Source organism: Hesperophylax consimilis, chromosome 9 (assembly GCF_061612785.1).
Source record: "Hesperophylax consimilis isolate HC1 chromosome 9, BYU_Hcon_1.0, whole genome shotgun sequence".
NCBI classification, from domain to species: Eukaryota; Metazoa; Arthropoda; class Insecta; order Trichoptera; family Limnephilidae; genus Hesperophylax; species Hesperophylax consimilis.
In genome coordinates, this window is record NC_142844.1 from 10967502 (window position 1) to 10988236 (window position 20735).

Genomic DNA, 20735 nt, shown 5'->3' on the forward strand with positions numbered 1-20735 from the left:
ATATTTTTTTTTTATTTGAGCTTTCGTTATCGAGTAAATCGAGTTTGAAGTTGATTTTTTTTTTTAATCAAATTCTTATAAATTATTACTGAAGATCAAAGTACCCAACTAATTAAAACTATTTGAAAGTAAAACAAATGAAGAAACTCGGATTTGAAGCATTATTTTGAAATCACCCTTCATTTAACCCGGTGTAATCATAAAATAACATCTGTTATTCAACCCTAAGCACCAGAAAAAACTTTAACCCTAAAATAGCCGAAAAATATTTTTTTTTGGTTTTTTTTTTTTTTTTGAAAATGCTCAAATCAAAAAACTTTATGTTTTTTTGGGTTCCCCATGTGGTGTAGATTCTCCAGTTTCCCGCTTGTACTACGAGTTTCCGGACACCGTGTATATGACATATTATTATATATTAAAGTGTTGTCGATATCTACTTGATGAAAAACTACAAAAGTAGTTAGGCAGGTTTGAATGACATTAAAGAAGCAAAACATTGTTGTTAGGATTGGATGATGATGTATGTACACATGAACATTAAACAATACACATGAAGGCATACTTTTCCTTTCTTAAATCAATAAGTGTCCTTTGTTAAGTACGATTTGTGCAATAGTCACGCAAATTACATTTCGCGTTCCATTTACACTACCATTCTACATCAAATTATGTGTTTTGCTTTATCTGAACGTTGCATTGCACTCAAAAAACGTTATTTATATTTAAAAATGGCAGTAACTATATTTGGTTAGTTGACAGAAAATGAATAAAATTGTTCCCTTTCGGAACATTAAAGTTACTAGGTAAATAATTTTATCACAGTTAATTTCCCAGTGTTTTGTGAATATTATTAACATGGAAAAAAATATTAATGACTTATTGGGTAAATCTTCAAATTATTAAATTTAATCATCGAATATACTCGTAATAAAAATCATAAAAACATTCCATTTCTAGACTTTTATGTTTCACATTTTCTATTGAGAGTTGTTAACAATGTCATATATAAAGGGAAGGAGGTTGGACCCAATAACCCCTTCCCCTCCTCATCCGATAATCAATGATTAAATAAATTTCATTTTTTTGTGGTTACGTAAATCAAAATTAAAGGAAGGTAAAAACAAACAAATAGACTTGTTAAGCTGTTTTGAATAAAATTATATTTTTCTCAACCATTATCAATGTATTTTCACCAACTTCATTTAACATCTGACAGAATGCGCTATCATCAAATCAGCGTTGGACTGTTTTGTCAATACAATGAAAGCTACGATCATTAGCTAATGAAATTCACAAAAAAGCTAATGGAAATGGGAAGACGGTTCTGTTGGCGAGAGGATTAACTGTATTTGTAGATGAACTGTTCCGTCTGTTGCTGAATTTTATTTGCGGATAATTTAACTGTAATTAAGTTGTGGGAATAAGGGCCGCGAACGTGATTTTTCTTCCGCGTGGTTTACGGACCAAAGTGAATTAATTCGACAATAAAAAGAGATCTATTGTGTTGGATTTGGAACGGCCATTAGAGAAATCTGTGCTTCAATATACTTATGTTCAATTTAATTATATCGAAATAAACGTTACACTCTTTTGTAACAAACAAACAACTGTGTATTATTGTATCAGAAGGGCACCACTAGCCTTTCTAATAAAATGTTAATATACAAATAATACAACGTAATTTACTTGAAAGCTTTCCATGTTTGTATGTAGGTATATATATATATTTAAAAATAGGCACGGATTTTTTAAAAATACAGTGTATTTCTATCCACCATTTTTCAATCTAAAATTACTGACAAAATATTCTCATTTTCTCAGAACGTTGTACTTGTGTTACTCCAAGTTCAGATGAAAGTTTCGTCTTTCATTCTTAAAATAAAAATCTACCGCAAAGATAAAATAATTAATGCACATGATACATTATCGACACAATAACAAGTAAAAAAAGAATAGCTAACATGATCAAATTTGTATAAAAACATTTCCCCGAACGAGGCTGCATGTTACGTATTGCAACCCTGTCATTTCTACCCTACTGGTTGTTGCATATAACGCGTTGCACTGCTCTCACGACCCCATTTCGCTTTTCTTTCGGAAGCATTAGCATGGACTAATCTAAAATAAGACGTCTTCACCCCCATCGCTTTCAATCTCCGGGATTAAACCTGACGATTTGTTACGTATCTTTTTGTCTGAGAATACTTCCAGTGATAAGAGCAACTGCATCGCGGTGAAAATGCAGGCGCGAGAAAGACGACGGCGGCGAAGGTGTATCGAATTTTTGATATGTCGGAGGGAGAAAATATGTTTTTGCGGTCGGGTCTGGAAGCGGTACACGTTGGTTGGCTGGTCGGGGTGGGGGTTAATTCGGCTCGGGAAGGATAACGCCGTCAGTCCGATGGCGAACACGGCGCGGGAGTGTTTGGTGGACCCGTGTCATAGGCAATCTCCCACCGTTACAGCGTTTGACAGACGGCGCGCGCAAGCAAATCCGCCACCAAACTAACTGTGCCGGCTTATCACGCTGCATGCTAAAGTTCGCGGATGACAACATGTTTAGTTGCGGAAACTTTCTGCCGAACTTTTATTAAAGTACAGACTAAATAACAGTAATTACCAGTTTAAAGTTGTTTTCGGTAGTTTAGCGTGACCTGCGAAATATTAAAAACTTTTTGAAAGCTTAACGGCTTTCGATGTCTTTAATTTGTCTTAAAAGTGTAAATATATATTTTACATATCTCAATATACGGGTATCTACCTAGTAGGTACTTACGTTGATTCTTGCTCTATGAAATGATGATGCACTTGGGTACCCACTTATTCAATTCAGTGCGACGTAAGAAGTGCAGTTGAAAATCAAGTGCACGGAATTTTCTAATCATCCATTTAACACTTAAGCAGGTCATTCGGTTCAGCTACAAAGTCTCTTTGCTCTCTGTCTGTTGTTGAATCATCTCCGTCCATAGTCTATAAAGAAACACTTATTCTATTGAATGCCACACAAATTCTATTGGTGGAAGTTTTGTACTAGATTGGATAAACACAAATTACAAACGATAATAGTTTCAGTCATTATGTAAGAAGGACACAGCTGCACGATGCCGTACTCAGTTTCAGATGCTTTGAGGATTAGATGGTTTTGATAACCGGCAAGTGAAAGGATATTCCAGACATAATTGCCAATTTTCCATTTAATTGTTGACCAGTAGTTATCATACTAAAATCATTACAAATATTATGAATGTTATGTTTTTTTTTCTGGTTAATTCAAATTATTATGCTTATAAATTAAACCACAGTAAATTATTATATTTTAAAAGTAAGTGTATTTTTTTATGATTATAGTACTTACTTATAATATGCAAAATACATAATAGAGAACACACATTTAAAATATTATTAACAGTATGTATATTATGGAATAGATTTAAATCATATTAAATCATTCTCGAAATAATATTAAAAAAATATATATTTCAAACTTAAACATTTATTTGATTGATAAATTATATGACAATGTTACACGACACTTAAAAATTTCCATACAAACTATCTTTGACAAGAAACAAGCGCATTTTTTTCTTTATCTTTATTCCTTCTTTTCGCCTTTCGTCACCTACCTACTTAACTACTTACTAATAAAAATCTATCTCGGTTGCTTGGCGAGAAAATGTAAAGGAGAAAAAGGGATAAAAGCTTTTACAGCCCGATTTATATCACCTACGTTTTGATGAGGGTTATTTGATACAATACTCAAGTAAAAATTCCAAATATTTGTAACGAAAAACATTCTTACGAGAATAATAATATTATACTCGATTCGATTTTTTTATCGATTTTAGCCAAAGTTTTTCCTTCTGTTTCTATTTTGTGGTTCAAATTATTTTTAAAAAACTTCAGCTTCGTAAAAAGATTGATAAATACAATTAAAGGTAAGTTTTTTTTAAGTTACCATTGAGAGCTTTTTAGGTTTTGTTTAAAATCTGTGAGTTTCAACACTCGTTTTTGAAAAAAACGGTCATTCATGTTCCTTCGAAAACTTTTTATCTCTGAAAAACTTCAAAATTTTTCTTCCCGTATTTTCTACACTTGAAATTTCAGATAACTTGAGAATTATTTTACATAAAGAAATACAAACATTCCAACACGAGTCGAATAATACTCACATTCCATTTAATTTAAGAGTTAAGCTCTTACGTGGTTAGTTAGACGGAATCCTAGGATATTAAAATGTCTCTTTAAATACTAATTGTGGCTTACTCAATTATAAAATCTATTTAGAATTCTATGTCAACATACCATCACGACCGAATTGTTGTACGAAACATGTTTGGAATTTCCTCTCTCAACTTGTTTATCATCCATCTACGGTGGAGTAAATGGCAATAATACATCTAGTGGCAGCAAATATGCTTATTAAACAATAATAATAAATAGCTAATACAAGTATGTACATAAGCCAACGTAACGGCTTCTATTCATTAGTTAGGCAATGTATAATTGTTTGATGAGATTACAAATTAAACATTGACGTCATGGTCTATTCCTCCTACGACATTAATTATTGTATAATTAAATATGATTAAGTCCATAGCGAGATGGACACAGGACACAATGTGTCACTTGACCGGGCAGAACCACTGCCGGCGATAGCTCCCGATGGATTTTGAAGCTACTTCAAGTGGCTGTTCACACACGGAATGTGATGGATTAACCCTCGAAATAAAACTCGAATCCGTTCAAATAAAATTGCTTGGTATCTAACCTTCCTAACATTTTTTCCCACAGACTAATGGACAATATAGCTTAAGCGCAGTGGAGTACTGCTAAATATTTTTTTCGGACAATGCTTCCATTTATTAAATAATATAAAAGTGGACGTTCAACTACAAAAGGAATTGGAACATCCATGAATCCACTATGGGGCATCTCAGCGTTTGGATATTTGGCGTGGCAGTTTTAATCAACATAAGTAAGTGATTTTCATCTTATTTTTCATATCAATGATTTTTCAAAGAAACCTTCCCGGGTTACAAATAACCTGACAATATTAAAAAGTCTCCTTGTACCACTACAATAAGTGGTTGCTTGTGTTGTGATGGAAGACTTAGCTAGAAGAGGAATTGAATTGAGACGCCTGCGTGGGACCCAAATGGCGATGCCAACTCAGCCATTGACCGGTCAAATCATGATAATATTTTATGATTTGTGATGGTAAATTGAAAAATTATTTTTCGATATTAATATGATTGGGTAACATATTAAACGAAGCTAACTCAACCTACTTCGAGTAGCGCATATTATGGTAACAACAGTTTTCAAGGCTGATTCATGTGTGTTTGTAGAAATACTTACATGAAATTCCCAACCAATTTAATAACATGCAATCACGACTACCTATATATTAATATGTTTCAAAGGTGAATATTTTATTAGTTTTCTCGTAGGCATGATATATTATGACTCGGTCGATCAATTCTCTGAGAGGCGGATGTTTGTAATCGAAGAATTCCCGATCCAATCTTGAATCCTTGCCAATAAAAAGGTAAGGAATAAAACAGGGGAGATTGTTTCCCGGATCCTGGATGTTTTATGGTGTAGGAATGAACCGAGTATAAACCAAGCATAAACTAAAGCAGCATCCGCAATTCCAAATCTCCCAGAGTATAAAAAATTAACCCTCACTTGAAAGTAGAGAGGGACTAAATGTAGGTGAGCGAACAGGTGAGCATGGTCAGTTGGTTATTCTTATATACAAATTTGCTGTGTGTTTCTCACAGCTGCTGTGTTTCCGTTTTGCCCATAAAAGTGTCACACCATTTTAGTGTCCAGTTTGTAAAAGACAGCGCCAATTTGCTGGTAAGTGCTTTTCAGACAATAATTCTTCTGTGAGTTGGATTCATCATTAAGAACTACGACAGTGGTGCACTTAACATTAATCAGCTTTAGTGATAACCTTATATGGTGTAGATATTATTTTACGCTGTGAAGTTTATTTATGTATTCGCGGTCAGCATTTATTAATTACATCGTAGTCATTGAGGTGTTTTCGGCAAAGAACTTTTTTAAAGTTTCAATTTTTCTCTGCTTCGAGATTAGATACTGCTCTTTTTTTAGAAGATACCTACCTAGTAACTAACTAACTAACTAACTAACTAACCATCACGTCCTTACCCGCAGGGATAGGCAGAGAGGACGGACCGCTAAACAACTCGGTCTTGGCACACACTTCTGGCCGCATTCGCATTCATACATTGTCTCATACATACAGCTTCTATTATTCTGACTCTTGACATGGCCCGACTCAAGTATCTGATTTACTTGATCGTGCCATTTCTTCCTCGGGCGTCCCCGACTTCTGCTATCATTCTCATTCGCATCATATATTCACCTTACAACCTAGTACCTCCCATCAAAATACATATTTTTACAACAAAGTATGTATTTAAAATAACTAGTAGTTTTATAAACAGTAGACCGACCTCCCCTTATAGGTACGTAAATACCTAGTAACATAATTATAAAGAACATATTTTATGTATGTAACATTTATTATTTCGAATGAGGAATTTTTCAATTTGTCGAAGGAATTGTCTCACTAAATCTCATAACATTCCAGGATTACGAATAACTTGACAATATTTTAATACTACCGCTACAGTAAGCGGAAAACGTTTCTTGTGTCGTGAAGGAGCTAACCGAGGAATTGAACACAACGCCTGGGTGGGATGCAAAAGGTGGGTAAATATCAGTTACTCCATGACTTAACATTTTGCCTTTGAAAACAAAACCTTTATTCAGATTGACGTACCCACTCAAAACGTTCAACTCCCCTTCGAGCCATGGCAACTCGGTTACTGACTTTAATACTGTTTAAAATATCTATTTACTGAATCTTATTTCTAGTAAATTTCCTTGGATACCAGTTTTACATTGCACCAATGTTTAATTGAATAATATAAATAGTATAGGTATAACAGAGAGAGTACAGAGACGATTTACGAAAATTCTAAGAGCTTTATAAGACCGGAAATATGAAGATAAACTAATACGTAGAACTATGAAAAAAATATTAAAAGAAAGAAGAGAAAGGAGTGGCTTGATCATAATTTTATTTGCACATTATAGTTGTGCTGGCATTTAATTTGCATCACCAGGAAACACTTCCTTGCAAATTGAGTAGTGGATGTATGGAACAAACTTCCACAACATATCATCGATGCTCCTCATATAAACCAATTTAAAGCTCTAGAAAGGATTAACTTATAATAAATTTAAAATAACTCAACTACTGTTAAACTTATTGGGAAATCAGATATGAGCGCATAAGCATAATGTTGCCTGCTTATTAAATTATAATAATACATCTATAATAAGATTTATTTTTAAAATCACTGTTTTATTTTAGAATTAGTTCATTAAGTTCTTTTATACAGAAATTTATCGTAGTTGGACCAGATGAAATAATTTAATTTTGAATTTTCCCACAAAAAAACCACTAAACAAGTAAAACCACATCTCGTTAGTTTCCTGAAATGTCTATTATTAAGTCTCGGTGAAAAATCGTATAGACAATTTGATTAGGCACTCTGTTCCGCTCCCGCGAATGAGATGAGGAAATGTATGGATTTATCTATTGAATTTTATATTTGGCCACCGTCTAACTTTACTGTACGGTTACATAACCCAATCAGGATCCCGGTCCTCTCACGAGAGCGAGTCTTCTCTCCATATTCTCTATTGAGTTACGGGGCCGCTGTCGGTGGTATATACGCTCTACGGTCTGGCGTACATAATGAAAACTAAAATCAAAGGCAGAAATACTAGTTTTCACAACGAAAAATCTTTTTTCGTTTTTCGTATTTTTTCGCTTAGTTTTTATTGTAAAAAGAAAAACAGTTGCTTTTTCTCTTGAGTTTTTCACAAGTCTTTAAAAAAATCTTTGAAACACTTTGACTGTATTGTGATAGATACAATAAGCTCTGACGGCTTATTTTAACATTATTGTGGATGCCGTTCTTAAGGATGCAATATTATTTATAGACCCTCAGGACCTCCATTATATACAGTTATGTCCTTCTATGGATAGCCCCAACTAACTACCATCTAGAGCCATCTACGTGTATCATTTCAAACTAATCTAAAGGATATCATAACCTCCCACGGCTATCGTAAAAACTACACAAAGGTTGGCATCTAGGCAATGATTCAGCTAATTTTCAATTTGTACATGGTCGAGACACTAATTATTTCTTTCATTGCGAATAGTGGCGGTTTTCTCTAAAGTGCGTTTATCCGGTGAACCTTTACAAAACAAATGAGAAAAATTATTTATTTTAGACAAACTTGCATTATAATAATATTAACAAATTATAAACAGCGCGCCATTGAAATTCCGCCTTTAAATTCAACGCAACCGAAATATCCTTTTAATGTACAACCTGATGTTCCCATGTTGTGGTGCGTTATAGAATAAACACAAAATACTTCATACAAAAAAATACAAACCTGAGCCAAATTAAGACTAGCTTTGTGCGCCGCTAATCGATCACCGGAGATTGACAATGTCACCAAGGTTGCCCGAGATCGGTCACAGCGCGGCAGGCTGGTTTTTGTACAATAAAGATATGTATGATATACTATGTTATGTAATGGTTATTTTCTGTCTATAGCTGTTGCATTTCTGCATTTCTTACATTTAGAGAAAACAGTATCTGAAGATTGTAGGACAAATTTTATAATATTTATCAAAATGTTAGCGTAGTTGACTTCGGTCCCTGGGGAAGAAGGTTCAAACTTAATCTTTAAAAACTTAAGTTTTAAAAATATTTTTAAAATTCACAATACTTTAGGAGCCAGTCCCTGGGGAGGAAGGTTCAATCTTCTGTGAAAATAATTTGTTTTCCTTTGAAATTAGCTATACGCCGCGCCGGTCTAAGAGATGGCGCAACCAGGTCGAAAATTGAAAAAAAGATATATCATTGTAAAAAAAACTTTGTTGTTTTAAAGAAATTTTTTTAAAACATTGTGCACACTATTCTAATGCAATATCAAGAAATCAAATAAATACACGTGACCTTATTTTTCCCGCATTACATTGTAAAAAATATAGAGATAGTCCAATAAAATAAACGTTTAGGGGGTAGTAATCAATTCATCGGTAATAAAATCAACGAGAAAAGTTTTCCTTTTAAGAACTATCAAAATTTTACTATTATATAAAGTCCTTTTATTATATTTGGGGGAATCGGAAAAGGTTTCATTCTTTGTTTGGATCTTAATAATCGAATGTGTGGTTGATAACGTGTATAAAAAAAATGCCAAAATACAAAACAAAATGATAATACGCTTAAATAGAACTAGTAGTTAAACCCTTGGTTATGGTTAAATTAGAAAATAAATTATTTTTTTGCTAAGAGAGAACGAAAATGTTTCATGGTGGATATTTGACAGTTCCAGTGTCCTGTCGTACAATCATTGGGGGAGGGTGCTCCATACAGGCAGCCATGGATGGCAGTGAGAAGAAAATTCTTGGTTTGACGTAGTCTGCGCCATAAGCTTCCCATGCGCTGGTGGAGAAGTGCACTGAAAGATTGCATTTGTCCCTCCAGGAAACGCAAACAGTATTGTAATTTTGTTTTTTAATTATTGATTAGGATACAAAAAAGGAGCTAAACAATCATGTCCCAGACATCCGAATAATGTGCTAATACCTACTAAAATAAGACTTTCACAATTCCTTTGGAAAAATTGTTATACATATCATGTTATTCATGTTTATTTATTTATCTTATTCATGATGTTGGTACTTAAACCTACAGATAACTCAATTTAGTTGGTTTTACCATTGTGTGTCAACCGTTGAGTGTAAAGTACATACGATCAGATGGTTGGTTCAATTTTGTCAGTTGCTCCTTTAGGGACCACACACATGCCACCTACTTTATAAAAAAAGTTTGCGATTACTCCAGTTGCATCGTTTAACTAGTGAAAAAAGGACAAACATGGGAAAAATTTAGCTTTTCACGATTTTATTCGTTGCATCCTTTTCAATTCAATTGAACTGCTCCAAAAGAATCACAAGAGCTTCGTTTCCTTGTTTCTCTGTCAGAGTAGGTCTTGCTTGTAGAATCCCACAGCAAGTTCCACAGGGCAGTGTACTCGGTCCTATACCTTTTCTCATATATATATTAATGGTTTATGTAGACTACCAATTGATGGCGATATAATAATTTTTGCCGATGAAATTGCTCTACTACTAAAAAGTAAAACATGGGAAGAAACATTTAGCAGAGCGGAACTAATAGAACTAAATATTAAACAATGGCTGGATAAAAATTTACTCACATAGGAAAAACTAAATATTAAGCCTCAACAATCCAAGTCAGCCATTAATTAATCATCTACTAAAAATAAATTTACTAGCTGCACATGCAACCCACTGGAACGAGTAGATTTTGATAGATACTTGGGTGAAATAATTGAAAATAAACTTTGGTGGGAAGATCATTTAATTGATGTTACAAACTGTATATAAAAACTGGCATATATCTTTTGATAATTACAAAATAAACTAAATACAACGAGTAGAAACAATAAGAGATCTTGGAGTAATACTTGATTCTAAAATGTTATTTAGGGATCATATTGAAAATATTCTAAAAAAAGCTTATAAGCAATTGGGTTTCATTATTCGCATTACAAAGCCTTTTACGGTAGCACACACCCTAATTCTGTTATATATGTCATATGTACGGTCACAACTAGAATTCGCCTCAGTAATTTGGAATCCTCAATATTAAACATATATTGATCGCACTGAAAATATTCAGAACAAATTTATGAAACACCTATTGTATCGTTTTAGTGACCATAGATTTGTACCTGTCACTTTTTATAAACGTAGAAAAATCTCTGATGCATTATTCTTACACAAAATCGTGAACTGCCTTGTTGATTCATCATATCTGTTAGAAAGGATTGCATTTCGTTGCCCCAAGCAAAACACCAGATCGAACGATTTATTTAGAATACCACATTGTAAATCCAAATACGCGCAAAACTCTGTAATAGTACGTATCTGTGAAACTCACAATGCCTCTAGAGATGTAGACATTTTCAACCATAACTTGATATCATATAAAATTCAGCTTAATAAATTAATAAATTAAAATACTTTTATTTTATTCGATTTTTTTGTTGTGAAAATTACATTATTATCACCCGTAGTGAATAGTATAGCTATGCGAAAATTTGTATTTTTTCTATTTGTTTTTAATTTTACGTATTTCTTTATTATGTTTATTTTTTTGCCATTCAATATGTTGTGTAGGTAAAAAATATTAAATCAACATTTAACTCAATGGAACTTAATTGGTCTAGAACATACACAATATTTATTGTTATAATTTTGTACTGTACGACTTTTTGATTCCTAAATAAAAAGAAATAAAATAAAAATAAAAAATAAATAAAATAAACCAAAAACAGTATACTATGTCAATCAGTTTGTATTTTATATATTTTTTCTACTACAGCGACTATTAGAGCATTGTACATACAAAATATGATAGTAAATATTATGTATAGTAATTGTATTTCTTAGTTCTCTTCACTAGGGTGACCTGTGCTGAGGCGAAATAAAGTTATTCATTTCTGTTTTATTAGTTTTCTATGTCGTTTTTAATGTTTTTTCATTAATCTCTTTCAAAGAGATTTTTATTCTTGATTTGAAATTATACAAATTTTCTATTCGCTTTATATCAGGAGAAGGTTGTCTCGAGGCAAAATAAATATATTTTCTTTGTCCAAATGTGGTTTTATGCCCATTATATCTTGTAGGATAAATGTCTGAGGAGGATGCTTTAAAACGATTTTGTATTCATTAATAAAAGCTTAATAATTATAAACTTAATTATATTCACCCAACCAAGGACTTATTTAAGGACTTCAAAGTACTTTATATAAAATACTTATATGTTAAATACACGTCTTCCTATTTCATATTCAAATTAATAAAAAAATATTTTTTAATCGAATTAAAATATAAGATATTCCAAAAAATCTAACTATTTTATTCCAATAACAAAAACCCCAATGGCCCAATCACAAATTGATTTTCTTGCTCCAAAGCTTCCAAGTATGGTGATTAAATGTATCAATGTATTTTAAATGTCAATTAAAAAAACGTGTATTTAAAAAATAAAAATAAAATAAATAAATTTGAATCCTCAAATAATGTGAAAAAATCCGCCAGGCTGAGTAAAGTTGATTCAACTTCGTTGGCAGTTGGGTAGTTGGATGGTGCTTGGAAGATCTGGCGCTACAACCGTTCAACTTGATAGCCATGTCCTCTTATCACATCATCTCCGTTTGTTCAACTAAACCAAATTGATGCAACCGCTCAACCAAATTGAATGGTCTGTAATTCGTACGTAGATAGTTGATATTATGTATAATATATGAATAGAAGTTATTATTGATTCGTCATGGTGATCAGTGACTCTGTCTAACATCACCCTTCCCAGTTCCGTATTTACACTCGTGTATCTATGTAAAGCTCTTTGTAACTTGATTAGGAATCTCATCGTTGCACGATCTAAATGATTTAAGGAAGGCTGTGCATTGAGGCTTCGAGGCTATTCTTATTTGAATTCTAGGAGTTACCTATCCATTGTCTTTGACTTTTGAAGTACATTAAATTATCTATACTTAACCCTTAAATGCATACTGTTGCAAAACTGCAACATACCGTTCAAACCACCTTTAACTCTTCGGTGTATACCTACCTAATGCATGCCGTTTTAGAATTATCAAGTTCAAGGTAATATATTTTATCGAGTGGCATCACTTTTTTTTTCTTTCGCGAATGTCAAATGTCACTTTTTCTTTAACAAAGTGAAGATTCTCGAAAATTGGTTGGAGGTTAGAATTACAGTTTTGTTTTGCTGTTATTATTTTGATTTTCTTAGGTAAGTAGATACAATAATACAATACTTATATGTAATAACTCGTATTTTTCCGGTACACTTATTAGTTTTGAGAATTTTTTTTAGGTTTTTTATGTTTATTTCATACGTAAGTTATTCATATTAATTTTTATTAAATAAATGGTGTTGTAAACCTGCAACAATTTTTTTTAATCAAATATCATTAAAAAACGACAAAAAAATAAAATTCTTTATATTTCCTTGCATATGCATGTAAATATCTACAAAACATATTTTTTTCCAGAAAAATAAATAAATCATGCATTTAAGGGTTAAGTTTTTTCACGTATTATGGGACACTTAATACTTTTTATTGACATTACGATCGAATAATAATATTTTTTTTTGGTTATGTAAATACCACACTAGTCCCAACTGCTCCCGACTCTCCGGAGCTAGGGGGGTCGTGGCATTCCTATTCGGGGTATGTTTTGTGGCTGAAAGGAGTAGAGAAGGCAGTGAGTTGGAAACGAAGAAGATTGTGAAGTAACAAGCCAATCAGATCTGGTTACCAAACACGGCTAAAGCCAATTATTCTAAAAACTTTTCAACAAAAAAGGGTGGCTTTTTACCATAGTGATACAAAGAGTAGGTAGTATCTACCACTTGCTTTTTTAGTATCTACCGATGAAAAATTTTTTTTTTGCCCATTTGGATTTGACTGTAATCTCTGAGACAATAGCCAGGTAACATTCCGCTCTTCCACGGACGCCACTATTTTTATTTGTTTTGCTTTTTTATTCATCCGTTATTTACTGATCACTTAATACCTAGCATGCTAGGTATAACATAAGATACGGTAAATACGGTATGACAATCCATTGTAAACAAACCGATTGACATAACTTATTCACAAACGCAATGTGGGCATGCTGAGTCTTTTCTACAAGTATTTTAATGGAGCCTGCTATAAGGAGGATTGATCCCCGGTGCACGTGCATGAAACTTGACGTAAACGAGCGGAACACCCGTTCACAGTAGATGTTTAGTTCACGAGAACGGGCCGCTTCTTCGACTCGTTTTTGTGTAAGTCGGCTAGTATGTGGAACGAGCTACCGGAATCTGTTTTTCCTTCCGCATATAATCCGGGCCTTTTTAAGACCCAAATTAATAAAGCCCTTCTTACAGTCACTTACAGTCTTTACACTGTACAGATAGGGGCGCTCTTGTGTGTCACATAAAAAAAATGTTGTAATACTCTTATATTTTCCTCTCTATCATATTTAAGTGCCTGTTTTTGTAATTATCGCATTAAAGCAAGTAAGTAGGCCTTCTTCCCCACGTTTCTAGGTAAAACTATAACTAAGGTTAGACATTATTAATTCAGTGGGTCTGCTAGGCTTAATGAATGCCACATGTAGGTTTAGTTGAGGAGGTCCGTGAGAATCATACCTTATATAATTTTTTTGCCAAATTTCCTGGAAGCTGTATTTATATTGCATGGATATACCCATATTACGTTATTTTTCATGAAGTCTCTGGAGAATTCCTTCTAGATTATTTTTACTTTTGACTGGTACATCAAAAACAACGAAAAATTGGAAATAAATTAACGAGCTTCTTTGCAGAATATACAAAGAATAAATGTACCTAATGAAGTCAGCAATTAAATAAAATTTATTTATTTTTTATTTATTTATAGAATACACGATAATACAATAATACATTTTCTTACATGTGATACATTAAATCACCACACTAGGCGACTGCCTGTCTCGTGGCGACCAATGGTATATAGTTAGTATGGGAGGTCTAGTGTTAACATATGAATTAAATATTTATACATGTTTAAAGTATGAAAGATTATATTAGAATGAATTATAATGGAAATAGAAAATATAAAAATGTTAAAGTAGAAAGCAGAAGACAAAAAAAAAGAAAAGAAAAATAAAAAGAATAAAGAAGAAATAAAAATAAAAGAAAAACAAAAAAAAAAAAAAAAATTTAGAAGTCTAAGACATGCTATTATGCAGGAAAAGATCAAATAGATAACTCTCTTTTCTGGTTGTGTAAGTGTACATGAATGTATGAGCGCGTAAATACGCGTGTACACGCATACATCCACACACACACTTATTCATATTTATAGATGCATACATATTCATACAAAGATATACAAATATATATGTATACATACATACATACACATATATATATGTATGCATACATACATACACACCTATACACATGCCTACTTGTACATAGTTGCTTATCCACTATCTGAGAATGAGAAACAAGTGATTAACACTGTCACAATCATTAATCAAAAAGTCATCAAGCGCCTTTTTGAAAGTGAGATATTTGGTTATTGACTTTATTTCAATTGATAAATTGTTAAATATTTTAGGGGCAAGAAAGTTAAACTGGGACTGTGCCATTGAAGTTTTTGTTGCCGGAATAATATAGTTGTATTGGTTCGAGTATCTTGTGTTATAATTTGAATCGGATATATATTTTTTTGTAAATTTGTATTTAAAATAAGAGGTAACATTTTTTACATATAAGGATTTTATATTAAGAACTTTAAAGTCTTTAAATAAGTCCTTCGTGGGTTGTATATAATGTGCTTTGTAGATAGTCCGTATTATCAATTTTTGGGCTTTTATTAGTGGATCTAGTACAGTTTTAGAGCATCCTCCCCAGACAATTATACCGTACGATAAAATTGATTGGCACAGGGAAAAGTATACTGTTTTTAGTGTGTTTTTGTTTAGTATATTTCGCAATGCTCTGAAAATATATGCCAGTTTCCTTATACGGCTCGTGGCATTAATTACATGATCCTCCCATCGAAGTTTATTGTCGATTATTACGCCTAAGTATCTAATTGAATCTACTCGTTCCAGTGCGTTGCATAGACAGTTAGATATATCCCTACAGGAATGTATTTTTAGTACATGATTAATTGAGGGTTGATTTGGATTATTTGTGCTAAATGTTAAATATTTTGTTTTACTTATATTTAATGTGAGTAAATTATTATCCAGCCATTGTTTAGTAATTTTCAAGATTAGTTCTGCTCTATGAAAAGTTTCTTCCCATGTTTTACTTTTTATTACTAAGGCAGTATCATCGGCAAAAGTGATTATATTGCCATCAATTTGTAATCTACATAAGTCATTAATGTATATGAGAAAAAGTATAGGACCGAGTACGCTGCCCTGCGGTACACCAAAATTAATTCTGGTAGGTTGAGACGATTTTTGTGATGGTAGCTTAATACATTGCTTTCTGTCTGTCAGGTATGATTTGAACCATTCAAATGCCTTATTCTTTATTCCGATTTTCTGTAGTTTAGCTAGAAGGATTGGACGAGAGACTGTGTCAAATGCCTTAGCCAAGTCCAGAAATATTGCCAGACATTTATCACCTTTATCTAGGGCTTGTGTTATGTGTGATGTTAACTCTAGAATAGCTGAGTCTGTGCTTAGCCCTTCTCTGAACCCATGCTGGTTTGGCGATAGAATGTTGTATTTTGTAAGATGGTCGATAAGTCTTTTTTTTACAATTTTTTCTATAATTTTGGACAGTGATGATAAAATGGAGATAGGTCTATAGTTTGAAATATCAGTTGGAGTTCCAGCCTTAAAAATTGGTTGAACCAGAGCAAGTTTGAGTTTATTCGGAAATACGCCTTTATTGAGACTGAGGTTAATGATATGTACTAGTGGTTGATTTATAAAAGGTTCAATAATTTTGAGTATGTTTGAGGATATTTTGTCATGATTACATGAATGGGAGGGCTTTAATTGTTTGATAGTTTGCGTAATTTCAGTAGAGTTGGTGGGGTTAAGTGTGAGTGAATTATTTGTTTCACAAGCAGAGTTTTTGATTTTGTCGGCAAGAGAATTTTCATCGGTTGATGTCTTATTTAAGATTTGTGATGCTAAATTTTTTCCGATATTACAAAAATATTCATTTATATGATTGGTCACAGTGTCAGGGTCGTCTTTTAGGGAGGTGTCTAGTCCGTTGATATTTAATTTATTGATTGGTGGTATTGATTGGTTAGTGTCAGATATTTCTTTAATAATTTGCCAAATTTTTTTATTGTTATTGCCGGCTCTGAACAATTTTTGTTTATAGTAGTTTTCTTTAGTGATTTTAATGAGATTGTTACATATGTTTCTGTATTTTTTATAAAATATTTGAGCTTGTGTATCTGGATTTTTAAGTAAATTTTTGTGGAGCTTGTCCCGTTTTTTAATACAAAAAATTAGGCCATCTGTGATCCATGGTTTCAGTTTTTTATTATTTAAGTTATTCAAAGGGGATTCAACTGTACCAGCCTCAATATGTTTCAATAGTATTTCAGAAAATGTATTAAATGCAACATTTACGTCTGACGAATTAAGGGTAGAGAACCAATTTTCCAATTTAATTTTGGAGGTGAATTCCTCGAAATTGATCTTAGTCTTTATTATATTTTCACATGAGGAAATGGAAATGGATTTTTTATTCATGAGGCCAATTACTATTGAGAAGTGGTCAGTTATGGTTGATTGATATACAATTCCTTTCGCATTTTTTTTTGTTCTTAGGAATATGTGGTCAATACATGATTTAGTCATGTCGGTTACTCTAGTTGGGGCATTAATGTGAGAAACAAGCCCCTGCTGAGTCATCAGGTTTATATAATCGAGTGTCTGTATTGACATGGGCTTGAGTAAGTCTATGTTAATGTCACCGATTACCATTAGTTCTTCATTTGATGTACAGTTCAATAAGGCCACGTCTAAAGATTTTAGGAAGGTTGAAATATTTTGTTGTTTAGGTGACCTGTATAGTGCAAGAATGGTGGTTTGGTTTATTTTAATTTTAAGGCAGTTGGCATTTTCGATGGATAGTTCAGATATAGTCGGGTCTAACTCGGTTTTAACATAGACGATTACTCCATCCGACTGTGTCTTGTTATTTAGTGTATTGGAAACTGTAAATCCTGCAATTTGTTTGTGAGTGTAATTTGATTTGATCCAACATTCAGTTAAAATTATTATGTCAAACATATTATTCAAACCGGCAAGCGTTATAAGTAGATTATTAAAGTTTTTATCTATGCTGCGAATGTTTGTAGAAAGTAATTTTAATCGTGTATATGGCTTTAATATATCTATACAATTTGATGCAACATTAGTTTCAGAGGTTATTATGTTACCATGGTTTTCAATTTGTATATTAATATCACTCATGTTTTATGACAAAAATTGTTTTCTTATTTTTTTGTATGGTGGTTATATTGAGCAGTACAATATGAAATAAGACATTTTTTAAGGTCATTATGATAGAAGTAGAGGAATCTAGTTCGGAGTGTTAGAATTTATATTGAGTGCACATATAATTATTATTGCTATGACTCATATAAAAAGTTGCCAGGAAAGTAGTGATAATTAGATTATATACTTGATTCTCAAAAGATATTAAAAGACTTGAGATTGGAATAAGGATGGTAGTAATTGTGTGTGTTTCAGAATGGTTTAGCTGTAAGATAAGATATTTAATACATATTTTAGTTGTTTTTATGATAGAGCTAGGAGAGCAATAATTAGAATAGTTAGTATATTGATGGAAATATTTATAGTAAATATACTTCAATTTCTTTTTGTTAAAAGTTACAAAAAAAAAAAAAATTGTTGGTGATAAGTAGAGCACTAGTGATGTTATATATACTAATTACAACATAAGTAAGCTGGATGATAATATGTTTTATATTGGTTAGATATAGTTTTACTGTAAGAATGGGATTACTTAATATAAACTCACTAATTGTGTTAAAAATGGATGAGCTTGATAGATTAAAGAAAAATACATTATATCTCATGTAGGGTATCCTGGTGGTGGTGTGATTCATAAAATAAAAACAAAAAACAATCGATTTAAATAATAATAATACTAAGAAGAAGGAGAGTACACTATTTTGAGAATGTGTTAGTTTGTCGAAATTCGTGGTATGGCTCATGAAAGAATCAGAGAAAAAAGTTATGTTTACAGAATTAACAATATTAAAAAATATCTAAACAATATACTGAATAACAGTAAGGTAAATATTTTTGTTTTTGTTGGACCTAGTTTGGTGAGGAAAATAATTTATCATCGAGGATGCAACTAAATTAACAAGCGAAACATACCACAATGCGAATGAAAAGATGCATATGATTTTGCAATAAGATTGTTTATGAGTTTTAAATGCTATTGCAATGTCTTTATGTATTTTCGCAAAAGATGAGATATATATATATGTTCGAAAGCAATGTAATATAATATTAGAAAACATACTAATAGCCATTAGGGAAAGTAAGAATACACATTGAGTATAATAGAATATCGGGTAGAAGCATTTTTTAATACAATCATGAATGTCTGGTATAATGGAGTGATATAGCAGCATAGTACCTTGTATCGTCAGTCACAGTAATTGACGTTTAACACGGTCCAGATCAGCAATATTATTTATAGAAATTATCTTGGAAGTATCCGTTTGTCTCAAAAGAATGCGCCCTCCGGTGGACCAAGAGTGTTTGTAATTATTGTCTCTGGCAAATTTTTTTGTTTGAGATAGCAAAAATTTTCCTTTTTGAGTTAATTGATCGGATACATAGATGTGTTTGGCGGCTTGTGATAATCCTAGATCCCTTGTATTTATTTTATTTGTCATAGTGGTTGTGGATTTTTTGTAAGTTTTGAATTTGGATAGGAAGTCATCCCGCGATGTTGTGGTGTTGAACGTCGCTACGATAGGTCTTGGATTTTTGTCGGAGAACTTCGGTCCCAGCCTGTAGATTTTTGTAAATACAGAATGCACGCCGGTATTTTCGTAGTTGATAATTTTAGAAATATTTTTGAGTACTTCTGCATTATTTTCATTGTCGGACTCCGGAACACCTCTTATCTCGATATTACAGATTTGGCTTAAATACTCCAATTTGTCGATTTTTTCATCTTGTTTAGAGATAGTACTTAGTAGCATATTATTATGATTTTTTTGTGTGATTAATTCCTCATTGGCTATTTCTTGAGTTTTTTCGATAACATTTATACGTTTTCTTAGGTCATCTTGCTGATCTGACATAAATTGGATTGATTTTATTATTTCGTTATTTTGTGAGATGAGAGCTTCATATTTGTGTACATATGAATCAAATTTGTCTTCCACGAATTTCATTATGGATGTTTTGAAATCAGTCAGCTCTTTAATAAACAGTTGAGAAGTTAAAGGACCATTAGCGCCATCTATGTTTGTGGTTGTTAAGTTGTCCGTGTCGTTTGGTTGGTTTGCAGATTTCGGCAGTTGAGTAGACTGTTTTGCTTGTTTGATGATAGATGGCGGTTCTTGCTCGTTGTTCAAAAATATGTCGTTATTAGTCTGTTTTGGTTTGGTATTTTTAGCATTTTTACTATTACATTTCTTGCATTTCCATTGTAAACTTCTTGCACTACGGCGCACATACGTAGATTTTAATGATTTAGACGGCCAAAAGTATTTTTTTTTAAATCAATATAATGGTAAGGTATCTATTTAATTGGCGAGTCAACAGTTCTATGTACAATATAACATCCCCTCCCCCCTCCTTGGAAGAGCGGGAGTCGACTTTGATCAGTCGGAATTCGATAGTGAACAAGTGTGTACGTGTCGGCTCTCGGCGCTCTCCTAAACTTATAACTTTCCAAACGTGCATTATTCATTTCAAGCTAATATTTCCGTTTTAACTGTGATGGATTGCGATAATACAGGTAAGAACAATTTGT

General features: G+C 32.4%; 2 protein-coding genes across 4 annotated transcripts in view; both read left to right on the forward strand.

Annotated features, from left to right (window-relative positions):
* Positions 1-2411: 2411 nt before the first annotated feature.
* Positions 2412-20735, forward strand: part of LOC149420902 (uncharacterized) — a 192437-nt gene continuing 174113 nt past the window's right edge. Inside the window, exons 1-2 of one of the 3 annotated variants that reach the window (XM_089635272.1) lie at positions 2412-2612; positions 4792-4975. In XM_089635272.1, coding sequence (XP_089491398.1) covers positions 4924-4975 — 52 coding nt within the window. In that variant the 5' untranslated portion in view covers positions 2412-2612; positions 4792-4923. Of the gene's footprint in view, positions 2721-4791; positions 4976-20735 lie in introns of all 3 variants that reach the window. The other 2 variants (XM_089635273.1, XM_089635274.1) reach the window with 2 other exon arrangements.
* The window catches only part of LOC149420903 (uncharacterized), a 29086-nt gene continuing 28785 nt past the window's right edge, over positions 20435-20735 (forward strand). Inside the window, exon 1 of the mRNA XM_089635108.1 lies at positions 20435-20720. Within this exon, the coding sequence (XP_089491234.1) occupies positions 20702-20720 (19 nt within the window). The 5' untranslated portion in view covers positions 20435-20701. The remainder of the gene's footprint in view (positions 20721-20735) is intronic.